The sequence below is a fragment of the Schistocerca gregaria genome, chromosome 2 (genome assembly GCF_023897955.1).
Source record: "Schistocerca gregaria isolate iqSchGreg1 chromosome 2, iqSchGreg1.2, whole genome shotgun sequence".
Taxonomy (NCBI): domain Eukaryota; kingdom Metazoa; phylum Arthropoda; class Insecta; order Orthoptera; family Acrididae; genus Schistocerca; species Schistocerca gregaria.
In genome coordinates, this window is record NC_064921.1 from 293,443,575 (window position 1) to 293,470,654 (window position 27,080).

At 41.5% G+C, this 27,080-nt stretch overlaps 1 protein-coding gene across 1 annotated transcript in view; it reads right to left on the reverse strand.

Annotated features, from left to right (window-relative positions):
- Positions 1 to 27,080, reverse strand: part of LOC126336128 (peroxidase-like) — a 161,947-nt gene that overhangs the window by 107,162 nt on the left and 27,705 nt on the right. Inside the window, exons 3-4 of the mRNA XM_049999617.1 lie at positions 26,748 to 26,900; positions 4,841 to 5,067 (exon numbers count right to left, since the gene is read on the reverse strand). Coding sequence (XP_049855574.1) covers positions 4,841 to 5,067; positions 26,748 to 26,900 — 380 coding nt within the window. The remainder of the gene's footprint in view (positions 1 to 4,840; positions 5,068 to 26,747; positions 26,901 to 27,080) is intronic.

Genomic DNA, 27,080 nt, shown 5'->3' on the forward strand with positions numbered 1-27,080 from the left:
TTAGAAAACGACTTTAATGATACATATTGTAGTGTCGTATCTCGGAGTGCTACTTCGGAAATGTGAATATAAACGCATTGAATAGTATGTAATAATACTTTACTCTTCTGCAGTTGCAGAGCATCATACTTAATAGAAAACTAATAAAACAATACGTTTTATATGGAGTGATTACTTAACATCAAAATGATTCAGACAGAAATAATCATATGTAGTGCCCAGCATCTCATTTGGATCTCTACCAGCGAGTTGCAACTACATTTAACAAATTTCATTCCTTGGAACATTCAAAAACTATTTTTCGGGACTTTTTATAGACTTATTTTTACAATGTGGTGCTGCGCAACATTTGTAATCCATTCTCCGAAACGTAAATTCCAAAACAAGATATCACTTTGAATGAGCTTCACGAAAATAGGAGCAGCGTTCTAGGCAGTGACATCACAGGCATAACATGACTTAAACGAACGTTTTAGTGGGCTTTCGAATAATTGAATTTCATTTCCGTTTTCTTTAAACACTGCAATCCATGAGCATAAAATGACGTAATTAATCTTTTGAGACGATTTCCACAAAAACAATCAAATACCCTATTGCAGGGCGCGCTGGAATTCCAAAACCACACATCTGCGATACAGTTGCGCTTATCACGGAAACGTGGTGCCGAGGTCATAAGGCCAGGATTGTGTAGCTATGGAAAAAAGTAATTTGCTCAGGTGAGTCTTGTTGCCAACTGTTTCCAAGTTCTGGCCGAGTTTACGTCTCAAGACCGAAACACGTCGGGAATTCGGTGACGATTTGGCCAGCCTTATCGTGATATTTCCAACTTCTGGCCGAGTTTACGTCTCAAGAGCGAAACACGCCGGGAATTCGGTGAAGATTTGGCCAGCCTTATCGTGATATTCCCATGGGTACTTGCAAGGTCATACTACAGCCAAGGATTATGTCACCATCTTGGCTGAACAGATCCATCCAATGGTTTGACCCCCAATGGTGATTCTGTGTTCCAAGATGACAAGGTCCCTGTTCACTTGACTCGCATCGTCCAGGGCTGGTTTTGTTAGCAGAGGATGAATTTTCGCATCTCCCCTGGCCACCACGATCACCAGACCTTAGTATTATTGATCCTTTGTGGTTAACTTTGAAGAGAAGAATAGGTGATCGGTATCCACCTCCGTCATCGTTACCTGAACTTCCACTGTTTTGCAGGAAGAATGATGTAAGATGCCATTTAAAACCATACAGCACCTGTACTAATCCTTTCCGAGACGGATAAGGGCTGTTTTGAATCCTGGCGTTTTTCCTACGCCGTACTGGGGACCGTAGGGTAAGTCTGGGTAGTTGGACCACTGTGTGAGATGGACCAGTAGCATCTTTCACAAATGCGCCGCTGGAGAGTAGCTCCCGCTACTTGCAAGGAAGTTATTTTGTGAACAAACGTAATGCAGAATGTTGCTCTCATTTTCGTGTTAGTTCTGGAGAAAAGTCACATTCTCTGTTTTGGAGATGAAAGTTTTATGCGTTGTTACATAATTTTAGTATTAAGGCTTAGTTTGTGCAGTATTGATACAGTTTTTTTACTGAGAGCTTGACTAATGTGTAGACATGAAACTAACCTAAAATGACCACAGAGTTCACTGCCTGCAGACAGAAGTCGGGGTGGTTCATCTCTCCCAAACCATCGGGAGAGACGGACCATTGTTATTATGGAGAGATCAACTACTTGTTTCAATGTGAGAGAGAGGGAGCACAATTAAATATAGTTTCAACGCATGTGCAATAAGCCCAATGAAGATGGTTGGGCTCTCGGATTATACTAAATCGTCTGAGGATATGTCTGTGCCAACAAATGGAAGAGTAGAATCTTGTACATAGACCAACCAACCACTTCAAGACTCATAAAAAGACCTACTGATTCCAAGCACATCAAAAGAGCTGAGGTACCTGCACAAGTCAATTTCTTTCACTAACACAACTTCAGGCTCCACTTACAAGATTACCATCTAAAAATTGAGTATTTCCAAGCCAACAAGGACGAAACCTTTGGAAGAAAAATCACCTGTTCCTTCTAGCGATAAAACCATGAATTTTGTAAGGAAGGCAGCAACTGTATTCAAAGGACTAAACTTTGCTGAAAATATTGAAACTGTAAAGAAAAAAGGGATAATAAAAGAAAGGAAAAAGAAAAAAACACAAAAATATCTCCAAAGGCAAGTACTTGTGAAGAGAAAAACAGACTGAAAATGCTCAATGAGAAAAATAGCTCACCGTGTTCATCAGATACAGATATTGTAGAAGATGACAGAAATAGCTTTGATGAATGAGATGAGCATGAATTTGTTGGCTGCGATGAAATCTACTACGAAACTAATAAAAAATACTATTGGATTGTGTGTTGCCTGTTCACAATGGTCAACATTTAGTAATAAATGTAATTATTGTGATGAGAGAAAGACAGGCTAATTCTTGAATGAAATTTTCACTCTGCAGCGGAGTGTACGCTGATATGAAATTCCTGATAGATTAAAAGTGTGTGCCGGACCGAGACTCGAACTCAGGACCTTTGCCTTTCGAGAGCAAGTGCTCTGCCACCTGAACTATCCAAGCACGACTTAGACCCCCTCTGCACAGTTTCACTTCCGCCAATACCTCGTCTCCTACCTTCCAAACTTCACTAGAGAACTTCTGTGAAGTTTGAAAGGTAGGAAATAAGGTTCTGGCAGAAGAAAAATTGTGAGGAGGGGGCGTGCATAGCTCAGTTGGTGGAGCACTTGCCTGCGAAAGGCAAAGGTCCCGAGTTTGAGTCTCGGTCTGGCACACAGCTTTAACCTGCAAGGAAGTTTCAGGCTAATTCGTAAACAAAATCAACAACTCTTTAGAAAAGCCAATGTTCAACCAAGATTTTTTTAAAGTGATAAAATTGTTTTGGAATAAAATATGTAGTGGTATAAGTCTGTATTCATTACAACATATTCCAAACAAAGGTATGAAATTTTATTTGACTCATTTCTTTATGTTTAGCCATTTTTATTTGATACATCTCTCCCAGTACGCTGGTTCATCTCACTCATACACCTGTGAGCGAGATGGACCATTCATGTATATTTTCATTTTATCACATCTCTTGTGATTTAAGTGGCAGTAAAATGGTTCAAATGGCTCTGAGCACTATGGGACTTAACTTCTGAGGTCATCAGTCCCCTAGAACTTAGAACTACTTAAACTTAACTAACCTAAGGACATCACACACATCCATGCCCGAGCCAGGATTCGAACCTGCGACGTAGCGGTCGTGAGGTTCCAGACTGTAGCGCCTTGAACCATTCGGCCACTCCAGCCGGCTAAGTGGCAGTACCCCAGTGATATATTGTACTTAAGTTTATATGACACTCTATACGAACATGCTGAAGAAGTCAAAAAAAGTTGAAAAACACACAAATTTTATGGTGAAGAAAAGAACTGATCCAGTTCTCCCGGACTTACACTAATGTATTGAGTTTTTGGTGTTTTCATATTGTTCTCTATCTCCTATAGACAGGAGTGGGAGATCCTTGTAGAGTTTTAGGACACTCCGTGTTGACCCACAGTGCTGGGCATATTCATTCACAGTGTGGTCGTGGGTACGTCCAAAGAAGATATCTTACTTTCAGTGGTGGATAACACAGTTATTCTATAGTTCTGAATCTAATTTTTTAAGAAATTGTGTCTGGTTTCCTCCACCCATTCCTTTTCTGCAAAATTAATATGAGCTGTCCCCCTCCCCTCACCCATGCTCCTCACCCCACCTGGTCCTAGCTCTGGTCCTGTGAATGCCCTTGGGTTTATTATTCTAATAAATTTGTTTCAATTTTTTTTATTGTGATATCATTCCCCTGTCCCATATGGGCAGGGGAGGGCTGGCAGCACCACAATCCGCCGCTCTTCAGCCGAGTGACATTACAGGTAAATAAAAAGAAGAAACTGTATACAAAAAAGGTGAAAAAAATAGGGCATAAAAATATAATAAGTGGAGACACTGGGGGTTAAAATATGCATTGACATGAGGATGTTCTTTGGGGGACAGCTAAAAAAAAAGTGGACATTAGGTTAAAAGAACACATTTGGCGATTTCTGGAGCACATGTAATACACTGGAGTCTCATGAACAAGGTAAAAGTTGGCCATTATATAAAAACACTCCAGAATGAGAGACACTTAAAAGACCATTGTAAGCAATGAAGCACACACGAAGAATAAAAACTGCCAAGACGGACCTGCCGAGGGAGAGGAGGCTTGAGAGGAAGGAAAAATAGGGAAGAGGGAGGTGCAGTGGGGAAGGGGGGCTGGAGGGGGTGAGATGAAAAGACAAAGGGTGGTCGGAGGGGGGGGGGGGGTGCACCAACGGGCAGGAGACGGGCGCGGCGGGAGATGGCAGGGAAGGCATGTCAGGAGGGAGCACAGAGACACAGAACGGGGCACAGGAAAGGGAGGGTGTGTAGGAGGGAGGGGAAGAGGAGGGGAGAGGGAGCCCTGAGGGGTAGGAGCAGGGAAGGTAGTGGCAGAGTTGGCAGGACGGATAGAGATCAGGGCGAAGCTGATCATCCAGGAGGGTTAAGTGCTGGATGTTGCATTGGGAAAGGAAATGGATGGTGTGGGGATCGAGAGAGGGGGGGACACAACGGTGAAGGTGCGGCAACGGACTTGGGGCAGAGGGGATAGAAGACACCAGGGGGTGAGGGGGATTGAGTCGGCGAATGATGTACAGGTGTTTGCTTCAGCTAATCCAGTGACTCAGTTACTAGGTAACGTAAGCTATTTTGCGAGTACCCCTCGTAGATGGAACAGGAAAAGTACGTGCTCACCGTCGGCGTAGTCAGGCGGCAGCAGCCTGCTGAAGGGGTGTCCCGTGGCGCCCCACTGCGGATGGCGCAGGTTGTTGCAGGCGCCGTCGTAGCGCCGGTAGCGGATCACGGGGCAGGGGGTTGCGAGGCGCGCCTTCTGCAGGTGCGGCGGGCAGAAGGCCAGAACCGACGTGCGCAGCGTGTCCACCCGAGACAGCTCGCCGACGTCGCCTCGCGACAGCCCGTACCTGCAAAACCCCACACCCCCAGTACAGCAGTACCCCAAGTCTCTAGAGGAACGGAATGTTCCAAATGATTGGGAAAGAGCACAGGTAGTCCCAGTCTTCAAGAAGGATCGTCGAGCAGATGCACAAAACTACAGACCTATAACTCTGACGTCGATCTGTTGTAGAATTTTAGAACATGTTTTTTGCTCGCGTATCATGTCATTTCTGGAAACCCAGAATATAATCTATAGGAATCAAGATGGATTCCGGAAACAGCGATCGTGTGAGACCCAACTCGCTTTATTTGTTCATGAGACCCAGAAAATATTATTAGATACAGGGTCCCAAGTAGATGCCATTTTCCTTGACTTCCGGAAAGTGTTCCATAAAGCTCCGCACTATCGCCTGATAAACAAAGTAAGAGCCTACGGAATATCAGACTAGCTGTGTGGCTGGATTGAAGAATTTTTAGCAAACAGAACACAGCATGTTGTTCTCAATGGAGAGACGCCTACAGACGTTAAGGTAACCTCTGGCGTCCCACAGGGGAGTGTTATGGGACCATTGCTTTTCACAATATATATAAATGACATAGTAGGTAGTGTCGGAAGTTCCATGCGGCTTTTCGCGGATGATGCTGTAGTATACAGAGAAGTTGCAGCATTAGAAAACTGCAGCGAAATGCAGGAAGATCTGCAGCGGATAGGCACTTGGTGCAGGGAATGGCAACTGACCCTTAACATAGACAAATGTAATGTATTGCGAATACATAGAAAGAAGGATCCTTTATTGTATGATTATATGATACCGGAACAAACACTGGTAGCAATTACTTCTGTAAAATATCTGGGAGTATGCGTGTGGAACGATCTGAAGTGGAATGATCTTATACAATTAATTGTTGGTAAGGCGGGTGCCAGGTTTAGATTCATTGGGAGAGTCTTTAGAAAATGTAGTCCATCATTGAAGGAGGTAGCTTACGAAACACTCGTTCGACCTATACTTGAGTATTGCTCATCAGTGTGGGATCCGTACCAGGTCGGGTTGACGGAGGAGATAGAGAAGATCCAAAGAAGAGCGACGCGTTTCGTCACAGTGTTATGTGTTATTTGGTAAGCGTGATAGCGTTACGGAGATGTTTAGCAAACTCCGGTGGCAGGCTCTGCAAGAGAGGCGCTCAGCATCGCAGTGTAGCTTGCTGTCCAGGTTTCGAGAGGGTCGCTTCTGGATGAGGTATTGAATATATTGCTTCCCCCTACTTACACCTCCCGAGGAGATCACGAATGTAAAATTAGAGAGATTCGAGCGCGCACAGAGGCTTTCCGGCAGTCGTTCTTCCCGCGAACCATACGCGACTGGAACAGGAAAGGGAGGTAATGACAGTGGCACGTTAAGTGCCCTCCGCCACACACCGTTGGGTGGCTTGCGGAGTATAAATGTAGATGTGGAAAACCCTCAGCTCCAGAGAATGTATTATTATTTGCCTGTACCGCACTGATATTAGAATAAATTTCTTCATTTCCGTCTACGTTCGCAAACTTCTTAGGCCGTCAGACTAGTTGTTCCGGTCAGCGGTGACCATCTTAAGATATGCACCAACGCATGGGAAAAACATAAATACAGCTAGTGAATTGTCTACCGCTTAAAGGAATTAAATACTGACATACTTGTCAAAATTACGCGCTCTAAGTGTGAAGAGTTTTAAAAAGATATCCTATTACAATGCAACCATAGTGCCAGCGTAGAAAGATAAACACAAAACCAGATTAGTACCATTGCACGTATATAAAACATGGTGTGTACTAGTCATTGTTAACAGCGCTACTGTTCATAAAAAAACTGCTGTACAGTGGCCACAAAATATTTGTGTCGTACGCTCTTCAGATGTCGCTATTATAGGCTGCACATATTCTTCGATCATGCAATTGTACGAAACGGAACACAAAGAAGAATACAATCAGTAAAGACTGTAGATTTTTAAAAAGGAAAGAGTTAAGTGCCAACAATTCTGATTCGCTCTTGTGGTGAACTTCAGGTGAAAATATAAAGACATACATAACAACAAGCTTACAGAATTCACAGTATATTATAAAATGATGAAATAAATAGGGAAAGGAGCCAAATGAATGAAAAGAGACTGTATTAAGTAATCAGCGCCCTCTGTCAACACGACCGCCAGATTATCGCTAAGGCGAGAAGTGGTCAGAGGAACTTAACCAGCAGAGGGACCTTAGTGCACTGCGAGACGCCGTTCCCAGAAAATAATGATAAAACACCATACCTTGTAAATATTAGGCTTGCTATGTTACAAATAGAAACCTGCCAAACATTGTTAAAAATCAGTGGAATGTCATTCATAAATGTAAGCACTCGAAGTTTAAAGTTTATAAATATTCAACTTCCGATGTTACATGAGAATGCTGAAAATTCGATAACTAATGAGGCTTGACAACTCATGAAAAATATACATATAAGAGAGAGGCGTTCGGGGATTAAAGTAAACCACTGTCAAAGGAAACAAAGTCGGCACAAGGCACAAAATCGCTCTGCCCATCGAACACTTTTGATGGCTTTTGTTTATTCGCTTTATACATTTCAAGCCCTTCTGACAAGTTGAGAACGCGGTCTCTTTGCACCCTGTCTGATAAATGCAGACGCAAAGTAGTTTTCTTACGCGGCTCTGAATGCTCCTTAAGCCTCATTTTAAGAGAATGACCGGTTTGGCCTATGTAACATTTATCGCAGTCATTGCACTCAATCCCGCATACTTCAGAGCCATCAAATTTATCACATGCCCTTTCCCCCCTGTGCTATAGTACGCGAAAGCGGTTATGGCCTCTGTGCCCGGGATGCACAGTAGACGATTGCACAGCTAGCCAACCAGCGCGCAGTCTGTTTTCCGAGTTTCGTATTGGTTAAGCTTCCGTTACATTTGAGCGTTTCGTGTTTTATGATTGACTAGTTTCTGTGGCATTGTGTGTGTTCTGGAGTTTTGCCACAAAGGCTGAAACACCTAGAAGGCCCCAAGTTTTCACAAGCAGGTAAGGGACCTTATTTTTAAAGTGTACTCGCTCTTCGAACATGAGGCAGATTCAAGCGAGGAGGTCTGCAACGTTGCCACGATGACCCGGAACAAATTCCATATTTTTCCTACCGAAATTGGCCTAGCAAAAATTTTGTACTGGGATACGTTTTCGCTGGAGGCCACAGTTTTTGAGTTAGTCAAGAAAAACGTAAAAAAGTTACCTTCAAACTCACCTCCACACGCACCACTCGCCTGTCAGGACTTCCGACTACGTAAGCTGTTCCCGACATTTGACCTTTTTTGGTCTCTATTGATTGGGCTATTACGTCACCAGCGTAGAGAGCTATATTTTTAATGTTACAAATGTAAATGTGCACTTGAGGGTAATGACAGATAAATGACTTTTGCAAGCTTTACACTAAAACTAATTAGAAAATCCTATTCAAACTTAACTCTTACAAGCATAAAGGTTTCGTAGTCAAGGGGTCTGATGAATACAACGATGTAATTGTTATTTTATGCTGTTGAAATTCACAAAATTGTTAGGTAAAATTTACACAAACGTCGCTTTCACAATTTGTTAAGGAAGACCAAAAAAAGACTGAATGTGAGAAATAATTCGTGCAGTTGCAAATTTTTGTGCAATGGTAGGAGGGAGTGCCATGAACAACGTACTGACTGGTGGGGCTGACTAGCGAAAACGTACCTCGGTAAAAGATTTAAGTACATTATATTTCCTATAAAAAAAGGTCCTGTTCATTTTTCTGTTGGGCTAATAGTTTGAACGTAGCGAGAGAGAGAATATAAAAATCTGGACCATAGTTTTTGAATGCTAGAATAACGACGCGGGTTGCATACAATGACAGTGGTAGGGGCAACTGAGTACCTTGTATAACCAACTGATAAGTGAACACACGGGAGAAACAAACATTAAAGAAGTCGACTGTTTATGTAAATAGATTTACAATGCTCGGCGTAAAATTCCGTTGCAATTACTTACTAGTATTCAGGAGGTTCATGTTGTTCAGAACACATTCAGTGTGAAAACTACACGCGGGGCGGAGTTGTTGGTACATAATGATGTTGACAAGCGTTGTAATTTCTGCGAAGCCGAAGATCTGGATATATTTAGTTATTGTGACATAATATATGTTGATATAACTTTCGAGTATTCCATAAAGTTTGTCGTCAGCTAGTTACAATCGTTGTGCTTCTTAATGGACATTACGTACTAGTCGGTAGGTACGTCTTTGTTGAACGATACAAAGCATCGTATCAGCCTGTCTTTTCAACACTTATTGATAAATGTACGAATCTATATTTGAAATTATCTCCCTCAACAAAGTTTTCAGACTTTGAAGACAGCTTTATGAAAGTTTGGAAGGGAAGTATGGACTGCTGTAAGAATCCAAGGACATAAATTTTATGTAACACAGAGTTAGTGGTGAAAGATACAATCAATGAGATTTGCACACTACTGTTATTCCAGAAACGAAAGCGGAAAGTTTTTGTCCCATGTATTTCGTTTGCCAGTTCTCGACTCTGATACGGCTGGTGACTATTTTGCTGAGGACTTAATGTCAGCGATGCATGTGTGTGAAAAACTATCCGAGTGAGCAGAGCTCAGTTGCAGTAGACAGAGAACCACAAATGCTTGCGAACGTTTCCACGGTAAGTTCAATAGACATGTCTACCCCTGTAGACCACATGTACTCATATTTTTTGAGGAAATTCAATTCGACACCAAAATTGTCCAAAAAAAAGGAAAAAAAGAAGTTCTCTCGCTTTAAAATTCGTGATGTAGCGAACGGAGAAGTTTAAAACTGTAAAAACTCCAAGAAAGCAATATGTGAAATTAGTTTCCTACATAATAGTCCCCTTCCATTCAGTTGAAGGCGTGGATCCTGCACCTTCTCCTTCACCTACGTTCTCCGATGCGGTCGCGCAATTTCATCCACAAAACTGAAGACAGGGCCGAATGTAAGACGCACTTGGGGAAGGACGCCGTGTCACAGTAACGTTGAACGGTGAGTGTACCGTATTCAAAGATTTTGAGATCAGTTCGCCCATGCAACATTATGCCTTCCCACTCCATAACAAATGGACCACCAGAACTCTCATGTTTGACGATGTTTCTGAGTGCATTAAGTGTCCCCACCCTAGGCCATGTGAGGGAAAGTCTTTTCTGAAGTAATTTAGCCACTCACTCCTCCTTCCTAACTCCGCATATTGTCTCGTGGAGCATTCCGGCCAAGCGTAGAATAGTGGAAATAATCGAAGAATGTTGGAGCATTTTATTAACTCTGTCTATGTGTATGAGAATTTCGTACCAGCATCTCAGCATCGTGTTGAAACTACTATTCAGCATGCGGCTGTCAAGTTGATTTGGATCCCTGGCTGATGTTATCTTGTGTCATGTCCTCTAAAAACAGAATCAATGTTTGCAGGACACTGCCTGGTAGGATGCATAGCTTCCCCTCCTGGTCTTTTTCAAATACCTCCAGGTCGCGGTGGCCAAGCGGTTCTAGGCGCTTCAGTCCGGAACCGGGCGACTGCTACGGTCGCAGGCTCGACTCCTGCCTAGGGCGTGGATGTGTGTGATGTCCTTAGGTTAGTTAGGTTTAAGTAGTTCTAAGTTCTAGGGGACTGATGACCACAGATGCTCAGAGCCAGTCAGAAAAGGAAAGGTGGAGCTTACATGGTTCCAAATAACGGTATATCGGAATTGCTTGGGTAAATTCAAAGAGTGGTTATCATAGTACACAAAGAAAGCCAGATTATTATTTCAGTCTTCGATCAGTCGATTAACTCCGTTCTTTTGACTAACCGTAACTGAAGCGTTGTGACAGTCTTGAATATCCATTCTGTCATTTTCCAGTCGGTCTTAGATATCATTCTCAAGGATTTCTGCGTCTTTCTAGTTTATTCGGTGAAACTCAGGAAAGACTCGTGAATATGCAAAACCTAAGTTTAAGAATTTGAAAACTTAACGACATGTGTTCCAGATGTGTCTGATCAAGAATCGATTGTTCACCTCGTGATAAAAACCCATTATTTCAAGTTATTTCCATTGAGTAAGTTCATCCTGCTGCTCCAGAATTGACAAGGGATCCGACTTGGAGAACAAAAGGCAACACGTTCAGAATACCGATTCTTTGGACAGAGATTACACCAGCCAGGTTTCCCTTGAACTAATGTTTGTTCATTGTTCGTTTACTTGTTGACTAATATTGTCTGAATGAAGGACTTCCCATGGACTGTGTGGCTGCACCCAGCGGAGGTTCGAGTCCTCCCTCGGGCATGGGTGTGTGCGTTTGTCCTTAGGATAATTTAGGTTAAGTAGTGTGTAAGCTTAGAGACTGATGACCTTAGCAGTTACGTCCCATAAGATTTCACACACATTTGTGAAGGACTTCCAACCATACTTCACCACTTCAGTCCTCGGTTTCTTTGAGAAACGTCTATAGTCCTATGTCATTCTGTGGCATTACATCTGATTTGAGATGCTTGAGTTTTCCAGGATTCTTGCCAGTAGTTTGTTCAGTCGTTTCAGCTGTTGGAAATTATTCACTTAAGAAGTCTTAGCCTGCGGCGGCATTGTCCAAGGTCTTGTTGGAATCTTCAGTCGAAGCCCATTCATAACCGGACTTATAGAAATCCATTTTACTACAAGCTTCGCCCATAGGTTTTGATGTAGCATCATCTGGAAGCCTAGACAGTTCAGCAGGTTTCACTAATGACGAATTACTTGCTCGGGTAATTCCCATAAAGGACTTGCGACATTTGCTGTAGTTGTCTGCTTCTTCTGCCCTTAATTTCCCCCTCTTCTGTCTTTCTGCTACATATTCCTCATGCTAAAGGGGAAGCAAGCAAGGATATAAAATAAGTCATAGCAAAGAAACCACGTAAATCGCTGCAGTATTCTAGCCATATAACGACTGGCTCATTTCTTCAGTCATCAAAAAACAGGAACTGAAAACATTTCTGAAGATTTGGGAATCACACTATTACACACTGTCAGTTAATCACCTGATCACCGTCCAATGACTGCAGTGCATCCTGACTTGGGGTCAGATTTTTATACAGTCATACAGATTTTTATACAGTAATAATTTTACGGCTGAAAGCAAGGGGAAAGTACGGCCGTAATTTTTCCCGAGGGCATGCAGTTTTACTGTATGGTTAAATGATAATGGCATCCTCTTGGGTAAAATATTCCGGAGGTAAAATAGTCCCCCATTCAGAACCTCCGGGAGGGACTACTCAGGAGGACGTCGTTCTACGTATCGGAGTGTCGAATGTCAGATCCCTTAATCGGACAGGTAGGTTAGAATTTTTAAAAAGGGAAATCGATACGTTAAAGATAGATATAGTGGCAATTAGTGAAGTACGGTAGCAGGAGGAACAAGACTTCTGGTCAGGTGACTACAGGGTTATAAACACAAAATCAAATAGGGGTAATGCAGGAGTAGGTTTAATAATGAATAGGAAAATAAAAATGCGGGTAAGCTACTACAAACATCATAGTGAACGCATTAATGTGGCCAAGATACATACGAAGCCCACGCCTACCACAGTAGTACAAGTTCACATGCCAACAAGTTCTGCAGATGGCGAGGAAATTGGATAAATGTATGATGAAATAAAAGAAATTATTCAGGTAGTGAAGGGAGACGAAAATTTAATAGTTAAGGGTGACTGGAACTCGACAGTAGGGACGGAAGGAAACGTAGTAGGTGTATATGGATTGGGGGTAAGAAATGAAAGAGGAAGCCGTCTGGTAGAATTTTGCACAGAGCACAACTTAATCATAGCTAACACTTGGTTCAAGAATCATAAAAGAAGGTTGTATACATGGAAGAATCCTGGAGATAATGACAGGTTTCAGATAGATTATATAATGATAAGACAGAGATTTAGGAACCATGTTTTAAATTGTGAGACATATCCAGGGGCAGATGTGGACTCTTACCAAAATCTGTTGGTTATGAACTATAGATTAAAAGTGAAGAAACTACAAAAAGGTGGTAATTTAAGGAGAAGGGACCTGGATAAACTGACTAAACCAGAGGTTGTACAGAGTTTCAGGGAGAGCACAAGGGAACAATTGACAAGAATGGGAGAAAGAAATACAGTAAAAGGAGAATGGGTAGCTTTGAGGGATGAAGTAGTGAAGGCAGCAGAGGATCAAGTAGGAAAAAAGAGGAGGGCTAGTAGAAATCCTTGGGTAATGGAAGGAACATAGGAAAAGGAAGAGAAGGAAACGCAGTAGGTGAATATAGATTGGGGCTAAGAAATGAAAGAGGAAGCCGCCTGGTAGAATTTTCCACAGAGCTGACTTAATCATAGCTAACACTTGGTTTAAGAATCATAAAAGAAGGTTGTATACATGGAAGAATCCTAGAGATATCAGATAGATTATATAATGATAAGACTTAGGAAAAGCTTTTGACAATGTCGATGGGAATACTCTCTTTCAAATTCTAAAGGTAGCAGAAGTAAAATGCAGGGAGGGAAAGTCTATTTACAATTTGTACAGAAACCAGATGGCAGTTATAAGAGTCGAGGGACATCAAACGGAAGCAGTGGTTGGGAAGGGAGTGAGACAGGGTTATAGCCTCTCCCCGATGTTATACAGTCTGTATATTGAGCAAGCAGTGAAGGAAAAAAAGGAAAATTCGGAGTGGGTATTAAAGTCCTTGGAGAAGAAATAAAAACTTGGAGGTTCACCGATGACATTGTAATTCTGTCAGAGACAGCAAGGGACTTGGAAGTGCAGTTGAACGGAATGGACAGTGTCTTGAAAGGAGGGTATAAGATGAACATCAACAAAAGCAAAACGAGGATAATGGAATGTAGTCGAATTATGTCGGGTGATGCTGAGGGAATTAGATTAGGATATGAAACACTTAAAGTAGTAAAGGAGTTTTGCTATTTGGGGAGCAAAATATCTGATGATGGTCGATGTAGAGAGGAGGTATTGAATAGAATTGGGGAGAAGAGGAGTTTGTGGCACAACTTGACAAGAAGAAGGGACCGGTTGGTAGGACATGTTGTGAGGCATCAAGGGATCACAAATTTACCATTGTAGGGCAGCGTGGAGGGTAAAAATCGTAGAGGGAGACCAAGAGATGAATACACTAAGCAGATTCAGAAGGATGTAGGTTGCAGTAAGTACTGGGAGATGAAGAAGCTTGCACAGGATAGCGTAGCATGGAGAGCTGCATCAAACCAGTCTGAGGACTGAAGACAACAACAACAACAACGGTGCTAAGGCAATTGGATTAGGAAATGAGACACTAAAAGTAGTAAAGGAGTTTTGCTATTTGGGGAGCAAAATAACTTATGATGGTCGAAGTAGAGAGGATATAAAATGTAGACTGGCAGTGGCAAGTAAAGCATTTCCGAAGAAGAGAAATTTGTTAACATCGAGTACATATTTAAGTGTCAGGAAGTCGTTTTTGAGAGTATTTGTATGTAGTGTAGCCATGTATGGAAGTGAAACATGGACGATAAATAGTTTGGACAAGAAGAGACTAGAAGCTTTTGAAATGTGGTGCTACAGAGGAATGCTGAAGATTAGATAGGTAGATCATATAACTAATGAGGAGGTACTGAATAGGATTGGGGAGAAGAGAAGTTTGTGGCACAACTTTACTAGAAGAAGGGATCGGTTGGTAGGACATGTTCTGAGGCATCAAGGGATCACAAATTTAGTATTGGAGGGCAGCGTGGAGGGTAAAAATCGTAGAGGGAGACCAAGAGATGAATCCACTAAGCAGATTCAGAAGGATGTAGTTTGCAGTAGGGACTGGGAGATGAAGACGCTTGCACAGGATAGCGTAGAATGGAGAGCTGCATCAAACCAGTCTCAGGACTGAAGACCACAACAACAACAATAATTATTTAAATACATATGCATTTATATACCAAAATACTAAAATATGCTCGTGAAAAATGCACACCAATTATTAGAGGGACTTACAGATTAACGTTGACTCCCAACGTCGGTGTTATTCGGAATTTTTCATATTCTCAAAGCATTTCAAGAGGTGAAAATGAAGGAAAATTGAAGACCAGCTGGGGATCGAACTCATAACATTTGTAATTATAGCCTGCCACTTTGTAGGTGGGAGGAGGGGGGCGCGGTTCGTATGGATAGTGAAAGCGATGTGCTCTGGTTGTATCCGTCGTCTGTACCATCAGATTACAGTGACCTCGCCTGATAGTATTCTGCTTCCTGGACCGAGGTGGCAGTAAGCTCCTTCACGTCTATCTGGGATTTCGACTGCTTATTAGAATTAGTTGATTAATTAAGTGCCGGCCGTCCTTAGGTTAGCTATGTTTAAGTAGGTCTAAGTTTTAGGGGACTGATGACCTCAGAAGTTAAGTCCCATATTGTTAGAGCCATCTGAACCATTTTTTGATTAATTAATGGAACAAGGGGACACCACAGACAGGAAAAGTCAGACAGCTTGTAAGTAGGCTGTTTAGGTTTTCTTATTGGTAACGCCGCCGCCACGTAGCGCTCTGTTTGAAAATCACTGGCTGTGCCGTGTGCAGTCTGTGGCTGGTTGGCATTGTTGTAATACTCGCCATTGTAGTGTTGGGCAGCGGCAGCTGGATGCTAACAGCGCGTAGCGTTGGGCAGTTGGAGGTGAGCCGCCAGCAGTGGTGGACGTGGCGAGAGAGATGGCGGAGTTTTGAAATTTGTAAGAATTGGTGTCATGAACTGCTATATATATTATGACTAGTGAGGTAAATACATTGTTTATTCTCTATTAAAATCTTTCATTTGCTAACTATGCCTATCAGTAGTTAGTGCCTTCAGTAGATTGAATCTTTTATTTAGCTGGCAGTAGTGGCGCTCGCTGTATTGCAGTAGCTTGAGTAACGAAGATTTTTGTGAGGTAAGTGATTTTTGAAACGTATAGGTTAATGTTAGTCAGGGCCATTCTTTCGTAGGGATTTTTGGAAGTCAGATTGCGTTGCGCCAAAAATATTGTGTGTCAGTTTAAGCACAGTCTTGTATAAATTTTTCAAAGGGGACGTTTCATATGTCGACCCTCAGCCAAGGATACCTCACTGGAATCTTCTGATTTTTTCTTGTAGTTTGTGTAATTAGTGTAGCTTTTGTTTATCGCTAGCGCATAATCGTAGACTGAATTTACTTTGTAGTTGTAGTTTTTCATTGTTGTAAAGTAAAACAGTTGTGGCATGCATGTAGATTTGCAGCAAGTATTTCGCAGCTGCGCTTGCAATTAACGAGATATTATTTTCAGTGATACGTTAATGTATTCTCCTATTTTTGCTTTTCAAATTGTGCTTTTCTGTGTTATCGTGTGAAATATTGTGACAATAACGGCGTGTGAAAAACGTAATACTAGGCTCCAAAGTAAACTGAGAAATGACAGTGAAGACGAAAGCAGTGTGTTAACGCCATCGAGTAATGAAATAACTAATGTTCAAAGTAGTAATTTGGTAATTGTACATAGGGAAATGGAGCGGGCTGCAAACAATTGTGTAGACAGTGAAATAATAAGTGAACAGCGAAGCATTATCGATCGATCGGTCAGCAACAGCTCGCCTCAGGATTCCGAAATGACAGGACACAATCTTGCAAATACTGTAGATTCAGGTTTTGCGTCCTCACCGTTTTCTCAAATAAGTCAAGACATATTTTCTGTTTTTCAAACTGCGAATATTGCCGGTTCAAATGCATTGCCGAATAGCACTATGGAACATGTTTCAGACACCAGTGCATTGTTATTACAATTAATGCATTAAATGGGACAAAAGCTTCAAAAGTTAGACACAATGGAACAAAATCAGAGACAAACACAGCAAAAGCTTCTAAAGTTAGACACAATGGAACAAAATCTTCAAAAGTTAGACACAACGCTTGAACAAAATCAGAAACAAATGGGACAGAATCTTCAAAAGTTAGACACAATGGAACAAAATCAGAGACAAACACAGCAAAAGCTTCAAACGTTAGACACAATGGAACAAAAGCTTCAAACGTTGGACACCACACTTGAACAAACATGTGAAGATTTAACTAATGAGTTACATAACATCGAATCGAAATGTCAAAAAGTCTGTAATGACGTAAAAACACAAATTTGTGAGCATTTCCAACCTATTTTTTCGCGGCATGAAAATGCATTACAGAATCACGAAGCAGCCATAAAAAAACTGCAAACTATTGTTCATGAAAATCATGAGACCTTGCAAGCTAAAATTGACTCAGTCGCATCTACCGATTCGATTACGCAACTTGCAAAAACTCAGCAAAACTTAAAGGACACAGTAGATACGATTTCAACACAAATGGACACTCTGAAATTTGGTTCAGAAAACACACTGAGGAAATAAGTACACTATCGGAGAAAGTAGCCAAACTTTCAGATCACTTCATTAACTTATCTGCAAAGGTAGATGATGATCTGAATGACACAGAAGAGTGCGAACAAATTGGGAAATTCAAACAAAATCAGAATCAAATTAATATGCAACACCAAAGAGAAATCCGGGAAGTACAAGATCAGCTGACACAGGTAATACAAGAATTACGTATTTCAGAGGACACTCGCGCTCCAACACGGGAAGAGGGTCTTAGAAATACGGAAAAGCCACAAAATAATAACACAGGGCATTTCGGAAATTATGAAAGATATTGGCAAGGTACACCGAATTTTGAAATGGAACCGCCGACACGACGTAACAATGACCGAAATGCTACCCGCCGACACGATTATTTTGACTATAAGCTGTTCATTACTACACGTAAATTGAAAATATTTAAGAATTCTGGCAACGACATTAATTCAAAAGCATGGCTTCATCAATTCTCTCATTGTTTTCCTCCCAACTGGTCATTAGAGCACAGATTAGAATTTATGTGTGACTATTTAGAGAATGAACCAGCTGTAAGAATGCGATCGGTCTTTTACGATTGCCACAGTGAAGGAGAATTTTACCATGCCTTCCTCTCAGCATATTGGTCCCAAGCCACACAAGACCGAGTAAAACATAGCATCATAATGATGAAACATTTCGAACAATCTGAATTTTCCAGTCTTGTCAAGTATTTTGAAGACATGTTACATAAGAATCAGTATCTTTCAAACCCATACAGCCCCTCAGAACTCATCCGCATTTGCTTAATCAAATTACCTGAACATTTACGACAGATTATTTTAGCAGGACGATGCAAAGACGACATTGAAGCTTTTCAGGGACTGTTAGAAGAACTGGATATTGACACTGACAATCGCGGAACGCGAAAACAGGAGCACAACAATTCCAGGTCACACCTGTCACAATTCCGCGATGACAGAAATAATACACGACAAGGCTATTCGTACAACGTAAATCGTGACCAAAACAGACACCACCTGTATGACAACCGTTGGCAGAGTAGTAATTATTACAGGGAAAGATCACCTCTCCGCGGTAATGACTATCACAGAGACAATCAGAGAAACAGACAATATGGAAACCAAAATAATTATTATCAAGGGAGACGGAATAACTTAAGACTCAACGGTGCAGCGCGCAGTTACGATTCAGGGAGAAATTCTCCACCACATGACCGACAAGAAAGAAACTATGGAATCTACCGACATGACGACACACGATATGATCGTAACGACAGACCTGAATTGCAGCAGAACTTTGCTTACAGAGGACGATAACTACGACAGTTCCACAGAATTATCTTACAGCAAAACGCACATTTAGCACTACAGGGCACGCATTAGAGTGATTAATTTGGTACTTAAACCATTTATTTATTAATGTTGTTGAATTAAAAAGAAAGTTTTTTTGTGATACATTTCATTCCATTGCTGTAATCTGTAACACCTGAGGGTTTAATTACATTAATCCTCAGGGGGGTACACGCTTACTTTGTGTACCATGTGTTTGGCAAGCACAAGGAGCCCTAGCTAATATGGTATTTGTTTATACAACTTTACACATCGGTACCACATTTCTCTAACACAGAGTTACACAGCTATCTGATTATTTGACAGAGAAACAAACATATTTTTACTACGTCAGTGACACATGTTTACGCAATTACGCAGGTGGATAACTTCACACTTATGAAATTGTATTTTGTCTGTACTTTGTGAACTGTTCATATTTTTTCGGAAACATTGTGATACTATGAGAGCTTTGAATGACATATTTGGTATGGGATCACGATTTTTAAAGTACGTTTGAGGCAGATGACACTTTTGACATGAGCAGAGAATTTTTTTTAGGTTTTGAAATTATTGAAGGAGCTACGACGATTTTGAGATTTGACTGAGGTGTTATGATGTTATCATTACGACGACGAAGTGAATTATGCAGGTGAGGTATGTTTAAGCTGATGCTATATGAGTTATTTGATTATGCTATGTATCTGTTATGATGAAATATTGAAGAAGTGTCGACGAATAAGGGAAGGAATAAAGAGTAGTGGTTAGGGACTCTGGTTTGTGAAAAATGATGATGGAAACCGAGAATCGTACTTTAAGAGTTATGAAATGTGTGTATATGCGTGAATGTATCACTTTGCTGGCGAAAATTTTTTGGACACTATTATATTTAAAGGATTTTGTTTCTACAGATTTCTAACGCAAATTCTCAACCTGTGAAAATATTTTTATATGAGACTGTCACTGTAGCGGAAACTGGTGTCGTAAATATTTCGGTAAGACAGTTAAGTGACCACCTCCACAATGCGTCGTGGGCGTCCAGCTGGGCGACAGCCACTAGGAAACAAGCCATTAGTGTGTGCCTTTCAGAGGCACAGGTAAAAAAAAAAAAAAAAAAAAAAAAAAGAGGCGTCATTATCCTCGAAGTTGACATTTCTTTGTAGAAAGCGTCGCAAATACGACACGCTCAAACTTGAAAACATATGATTACACTGTGGAGCTCTTAATTTATGATATTTACTAAAATGCCTAATGAAACGACGAGAAACATTTCATGGCTATTGTCCTGCTAGTTGAGAGAAATGCCATGTGGCTTGCTTTATGCATTTATTTACTCATTTTGTTTAATATCTAGTTTCTAACTGCACTGAAGCATTGGTTAAAATAAATTTTATGGATGTACTAATATAAATATTTTATGCCTACAGATCCAGTAAATAATAACTTTATGATGTACTTAAAAAAAACGAAGTAGCACAAAAAGACATTTCCCTTCACAGAAATTGCATACAGAATTGTCTTTTCAAGTACATGGTAATATTTTTTTACAATAAATTTTTGTGGTGCACCACTTTAATTGCATAGACATTAAGATGTGAATAGACATTGTCCTTATCTGCATTGTTGTCTTTAGTGTAACATTTTTTCTGATTGAGCTTTGTCATGTTTAGGTATAAGTTATAGCATTTGCTGCAGCTGTTTGCCATTCATAGTGCTACTGAATGTCACTTTGTATTACTAGGTTAAGCCAATTTTATTACTGATTTATTTTTCTTGTTTGCTGCGCATTGCCTTATATTAGTTGTAATATTGTTGCCTTTTTTGCCAATTTCCATTTTTTAACATTGCTGTTTGTGTAAATTGTTTTGTGCTGCTGCATTGCCTCGTCCCTTAGTTAAGCATCTGAGCTCAGTAGATTTAAGTTAGCTTAAGAGGGGGTAGCCTATATAAGAGAATGAGTTGTGATGAATTTGAAGAAATGCACTGAGAGGTTATATGAGAAAAGTACAGAAAGCAGGTATAGATAGGACTTTTTGGAAATAATGAAGAACGAAGGGAGATCTCCGAGAAGTAAAGAAAGTTATGTTGGCAAAATACTGCAGTAAAACAAACCCTGTCCTTTCCTTGTGTTATCCCACTATGTGTTTGTGTACCCTTGTGTATTTATGTTTTTCCTGTCTTTATATGTTTATCTAATAAGATTTATGTTGTAGAATTTTTCTAATACTCAGCTACATGAACTATGATGAGGAATACTGTTATCCTCAAATATAATTTGCGTTAATAACATGTTATTTACTTCGTAAAGATGTTTACACATTATTTATTCTGTTTTGTTCTAATGCTCATGTGTGGGGTTGATGTTTCAGAAGTTACTCTAATCTTTTATGTATGTACTTATGTCATAATTTTTGTAACACTGATGTATTTGCTATTTCGATTCTTTTGTAAAGCCTGTTCTACTGCAAATGTTCTCTGTATTGTTATGTTATTTAAAGATGTATTTTGTACCTTTGTTATTGCATTCTTATGTTATAAAATTGTAACTGACACCAGTTCATCAAGTTAAGTAACTTGTAAATTACATTTCACTGCACACATTTCTGTTGGTCATAGTATATGGACAATATGTGAGAAGTAGGGACTGATAGTGTTTGCACGTGTGTTAATAATTCAGTAAGGTACTGGATAACAGCATTGCTGGTTGTAAGGACATTTTACAAACAATTTTTGTGAGTGCATAAGTGGTGGTTATGGACTTGCTATATTATCTGCAAGACTCTTCAATGGTGATTGTGCGCCTGCACAGTCAAACAGATGGCTGCTGGCCATCTCTACAAAGACTACAGTGGGTCTAAACCTTTGATGACCCACCAATACCATTATTTCTACAAGGACTGCAGTGGGTCTGCACCTCTGGTGGCCCACCAAACCGTAATCTCTACCAGGACTACAATGGGTCTACTCTGTGACGATCTACCTACCAATATTCTTGAAAACTTGGACTGACTCTGCTGTGGGTTTGCTCTGTTGTGGCCCATTACCTGTCTGCATGTCAAGAGTCAACACTGTCTTTCCGTTGGAAGGACAACACTACTTCTTCAAGACTGCATGGAAATCCACTACTTCCGTGTGCATTTTCTTTTACTACTCAGACTTTGAGAAAAACACTGCAATTTTACTTTGATGAATGATCAGGACTGTCTTTATGGACTGTGAGAAAATTTTAGCTTTTGACCAACATGTATCGATAAGTGTGTGAATTTCATTTCTTTGTCATTGTAATTATGAAAAAATTTTTCAAATCTGTATTGGCCACTGCCCAAAACAATTTGTAAATTTTTTTATGGGGAGCATGGGGGCTATGTAAGTAGGCTGTTTAGGTTTTCTTATTGGTAACGCCGCCGCCACGTAGCGCTCTGTTTGAAAATCACTGGCTATGCCGTGTGCAGTCTGTGGCTGGTTGGCATTGTTGTAATACTCGCCATTGTAGTGTTGGGCAGCGGCAGCTGGATGCTAACAGCGCGTAGCGTTGGGCAGTTGGAGGTGAGCCGCCAGCAGTGGTGGACGTGGCGAGAGAGATGGCGGAGTTTTGAAATTTGTAAGAATTGGTGTCATGAACGGCTATATATATTATGACTAGTGAGGTAAATACATTGTTTGTTCTCTATTAAAATCTTTCATTTGCTAACTATGCCTATCAGTAGTTAGTGCCTTCAGTAGTTTGAATCTTTTATTTAGCTGGCAGTAGTGGCGCTCGCTGTATTGCAGTAGCTTGAGTAACGAAGATTTTTGTGAGGTAAGTGATTTGTGAAACGTGGTTAATGTTAGTCAGGGCCATTCTTTCGTAGGGATTTTTGGAAGTCAGATTGCGTTGCGCCAAAAATATTGTGTGTCAGTTTAAGCACAGTCTCGTATAAATTTTTCAAAGGGGACGTTTCAAGCTCAAGTGAAACTGGATATAACATTGAGTGTTGTTGTTGTTGTGGTCTTCAGTTCTGAGACTGGTTTGATGTAGCTCTCCATGCTACTGTATCCTGCGCAAGCTTCTTCATCTCCCAGCACCTACTGCAACCTACATCCTTCTGAATCTGCTTAGTGTATTCATCTCTTGCCCATAGAAATACGAGAGGAATGTGGGGCAGTCTTGTTACAGAAAAGGGTTGGAACTTGTTGTGGTCTTCAGTCCTGAGACTGGTTTGATGCAGCTCTCCATGCTACTCTATCCTGTGCAAGCTTCTTCATCTCCCAGTACCTATTGCAACCTACATCCTTCTGAATCTGCTTAGTGTAGTGATCTCTAGGTCTCCCTCTACGATTTTGACCCTCCACGCTGCCCTCCAATACGAAATTGGTGATACCTTGATGCCTCCGAACATGTCCTACCAACCGACCCCTTCTTCTGGTCAAGTTGTGCCACAAATGTCTCTTCTCCCCAATCCGATTCAATACTTCCTCATTAATTATGTGATCTACCCATCTAATCTTCAGTGTTCTTCAGCGTTCTTCCCTCAGAATAACCCGACATAATTCGACTACATTCCATTATCCTCGTTTTGCTTTTGTTGATGATCATGTTATATCTTCCTTTCAAGACACTATCCATTCCGTTCAACTGCTCTTCCAAGTTCACAATTTTGGACTACACAGGCAATCGGCAGGCTTGGTGTGGGGCAAGCCAACAGTGCGTGAAAACCCATAAGAAACTAAAAAAAATTGATATTTAGTCCAGTCATAGAGCGAGTATTGATACAGTACATTAGAGAAGAGTCCGCAGCTCGTGGTCGTGCGGTAGCGTTCTCGCTTCCCGCGCCCGGGTTCCCGGGTTCGATTCCCGGCGGGGTCAGGGATTTTCTCTGCCTCGTGATGACTGGGTGTTGTGTGCTGTCCTTAGGTTAGTTAGGTTTAAGTAGTTCTAAGTTCTAGGGGACTGATGACCATAGCTGTTAAGTCCCATATTGCTCAGAGCCATTTGAACCATTAGAGAAGAATCTCCCTGATTTGAATCACAAACGAAGGTAATGAGCGATGAGTAGACACTTGTTGCGGGAACACAGACGACGTCAGTGGGCCATGGCGCCATTAAGTTAGTAGACTGTTCTCTCTGGCGCCACTAGCTCAAGGGCCCATTGCCAGTATTTATGAGGAAAAGTTCGTATCTGTGGGTTGTGTCCTCCGAAGGTTTTGCTTGCCAATACTTATACTGGTTCGCTGGCCCCAGAGGAGGAGGCACGAAGTTGGAGGATTGACAGTAGCGTCGCGAATAGAGGCGGTCACGAGGTCCGAGTTGCCGAAGCCACAAGCTATGCAAGGAGGGCCTGCACAAAGCGAAGATACTGAAGTGCTTCACCAGGGTCAGCGTCGACGACAAACAGCGGGCCGACATCCCGTCGCTTGGTTGGCAACATTCGTGTCGGATGACCACTCGCGGCCTGGGTGCCCTCTTCCACCTGGCTTTCATCGGCACCACTCAGTAACCTCCGCGACGCACCGTGAATCGGTGGAACTGCTTGATGGTAAAGGCGAGTAACATTCTGTAATCCTAGTGGTGATTGTGTCATTGTCTACCTGCCCTCCTAATTATGTTCTGGTTTGTACTCGACCCTCAGAGGTGTACTCGGTCGGCTCTTTGGTCGTAAATACAGTCCGTAGTATTGTACTAGACACTAGTTGTCGTTTTAAAATTTGTTCCCATATTACATTGCCTTTCTTTCTGGTTTATAGCCGATCATTAATGTTCTAATGAATCGGCTCCTGGTCATAAAGACAGTCAGAACAATTGTACTAAGGCACAGGTTGTCGCTAAACAAATAGGGGTCTTGTGGTTAGATTTAGATGTTAAACGGTTAAGTTCTTTGATTGTAATTGCATTAGCTACAATCTGAACAAATTGTTGTACGAAGCAGTGCGTTGCTGTCTTTGAAAGACCGAGTCATTGAGGGTGTATTTTTAACTGGACCTTGTGGTTCCGTAGAGTGACTTCTCTTGTGATAAGTGTTCACAAGTAATGTTTTAAAACGTTCCTTCAGAGTGGTCTTAATAATTGACAATAAGTTTAACTTTTAAAATATAAACAGCCAACTGTCACCAGAGCTTTACTCAGAGTAAGATTGTCAAAAGATACGGGTTGGGATCCAGTCGCACATTGGTTCCCGATTGAAATCAAGAGGCTGGTTGCTTTGAAGTAAGCCTTATCATTGTCATAATTGTTTCCTAATCTGTTTAATCTTTAAGCACATCTGCGCATATTGACCCCGAACCGTTCGACATACAGTTTCCATATTAAAAGTTACGCCATCTGTGTAAGTAATTGAAACACTCTTGTCATCAATACTGCTTATATAGTTTCATGTGTTGCAGAAGGGCTCTTAATAAGAGATACTGTGTCCAGCGCGGTAGTAAACACCGCTGTTTACCCGATAACGGGCGGGCTGCAGGTCCGGTCGCCTAGTAACTATTGTCATGTTGTTCTTGTTTCGAATTCCCTTGAAAAAGCTTATTCATTTCACAAATTTGATAATTTTGTAAAGAAAAACAAAATTTAAGATTATATATTGCTAAGTAAACAGGTTGTGTTAAAGAAAGTTACGTTGGTGGGTCCTCCCTTCTACGTTTTCCTTAATTCCAGTAAATACCACGTCTCAGTCAGCGCGACAAAGATTACAGCTCTAACACTGTAGACAGCATGAAGGCAATTCTTGTCAGTGAAAATCGCGAATTTGCAGCTTAATCATGGACAGATGTCCTTCGAGCACTTTATAACAACTACAAAGTACTGGAGCGAACTGAGGCCGAGGGGACGTCTCTCAGCAGTTTTGTAGCTTCAGATCCTCGCAGCCTGTGTGCCTCTTCCGAGAACAAGTAGTCCCCTGCAATCAAATTAACTGGGGGCGGACATTCTGATGGTAATCACCCTTTCTGCCTACGGTCTAAGACCCAGAGACAGATGCACTCGGCAATATTTGGATGATTAGTGGTGCCATGCCGGCATACACGCCCGCAGGACCGTCGCAGTGAACGGAGAATGCATTGAAAAATAGGGTTTTGTAGTGAAAAGAGTGGGCAATTATGTTGTAAATTAGAATCCTGAATAAAACCAATCTGATTCAAGGGAAAAATGTGTTGCATTAGCTATCGAACGTCCCTCGTAGTATTGTTGACCGCTGGATATCTTGGTGCCTATTCCGTTCGAAAAAGAAAATAAAACCTTTACTCACAGCTCATAGATAGCAGGTCGCCAGTTACAAATATTATGATAAATGTAAATGTCGTGTTATTAGGGCCTCCGGTCGGGTAGACCGTGCGCCGGGTGCAAGTCTTCCGATTTGACGCCACTTCGGCGTCTTGCGCGTCGATGGTGATGGAATGATCATGTGTAGGACCGTACAACAGCCAGTCCCTGAGCGGAGAAAGTCTCCGGCCCAGCCGGGAATCGAACACGGGCCCTTAGGATTGACATTCTGTCGCGCTGACCACTTTTTTCTTCTTTTTTTTTAAAATCTGATTTTGTTCGTTTTCGTTCGTTGTATGTGCTCAGCGCGGACGTCGCAAGACACCCGTTTCAGTTCGTCGTTGTTCCATTAACTCAGGTTTTTTTTTATTACAAAGGGTAGCTAATCCTCTGACCGAACACGCTGAGTTACCGTGCCAGCTAATCTCATTTTGCTCTATATTAATCGATGAATTTGTTCGTGGCGGACGTCCGATGACAGCCGTTCAGGTTCTTTGTTGATCCACTCACTCAGTTTTTTATTACAGAGGGTAGCTAACCCTCTGACCGAGTACGCTGAGCTACCGTGCCGGCAATGTTTTTTTTTTATCTCATTTTGTTCGCTTTTTGTTCGTTGCATCTACTCGTGGCAGACGTCGTAAGACATCCATTGAAGTTCGTTGTTGATCGATTAACTTAGTTTTTTTTATTACAGAGGACACGTAGACTTGTTGCACAAGTTTTAGAACCTCACCTGTTGGCGAGCAGCCGCGTTGTCTCGTGAAGGGCAGCCCCAAGCAGGTCCAAGGCGACGGGCGTTGGCTCCCTTGGAGGACGGTCCAATCCGACGGCGCGACGGGCCTGCGAGAACGCCTCGTCCACTGCTGCCGCCGTTACACAGCCCTTCCTGCGGCACAAACAGATGACAGTACTATGAAAATGTGTCCAGTCGAGATTAGATTGGTGTGACTATCTGTGCTACATAAAAGTACTACTACATCCCTATCCGACTTTAGTCTTTTACCAAAACTGTTAACTCATACCCTTTCACAACTAATTAGCCCTTTCCAACACACACTGAAACGTC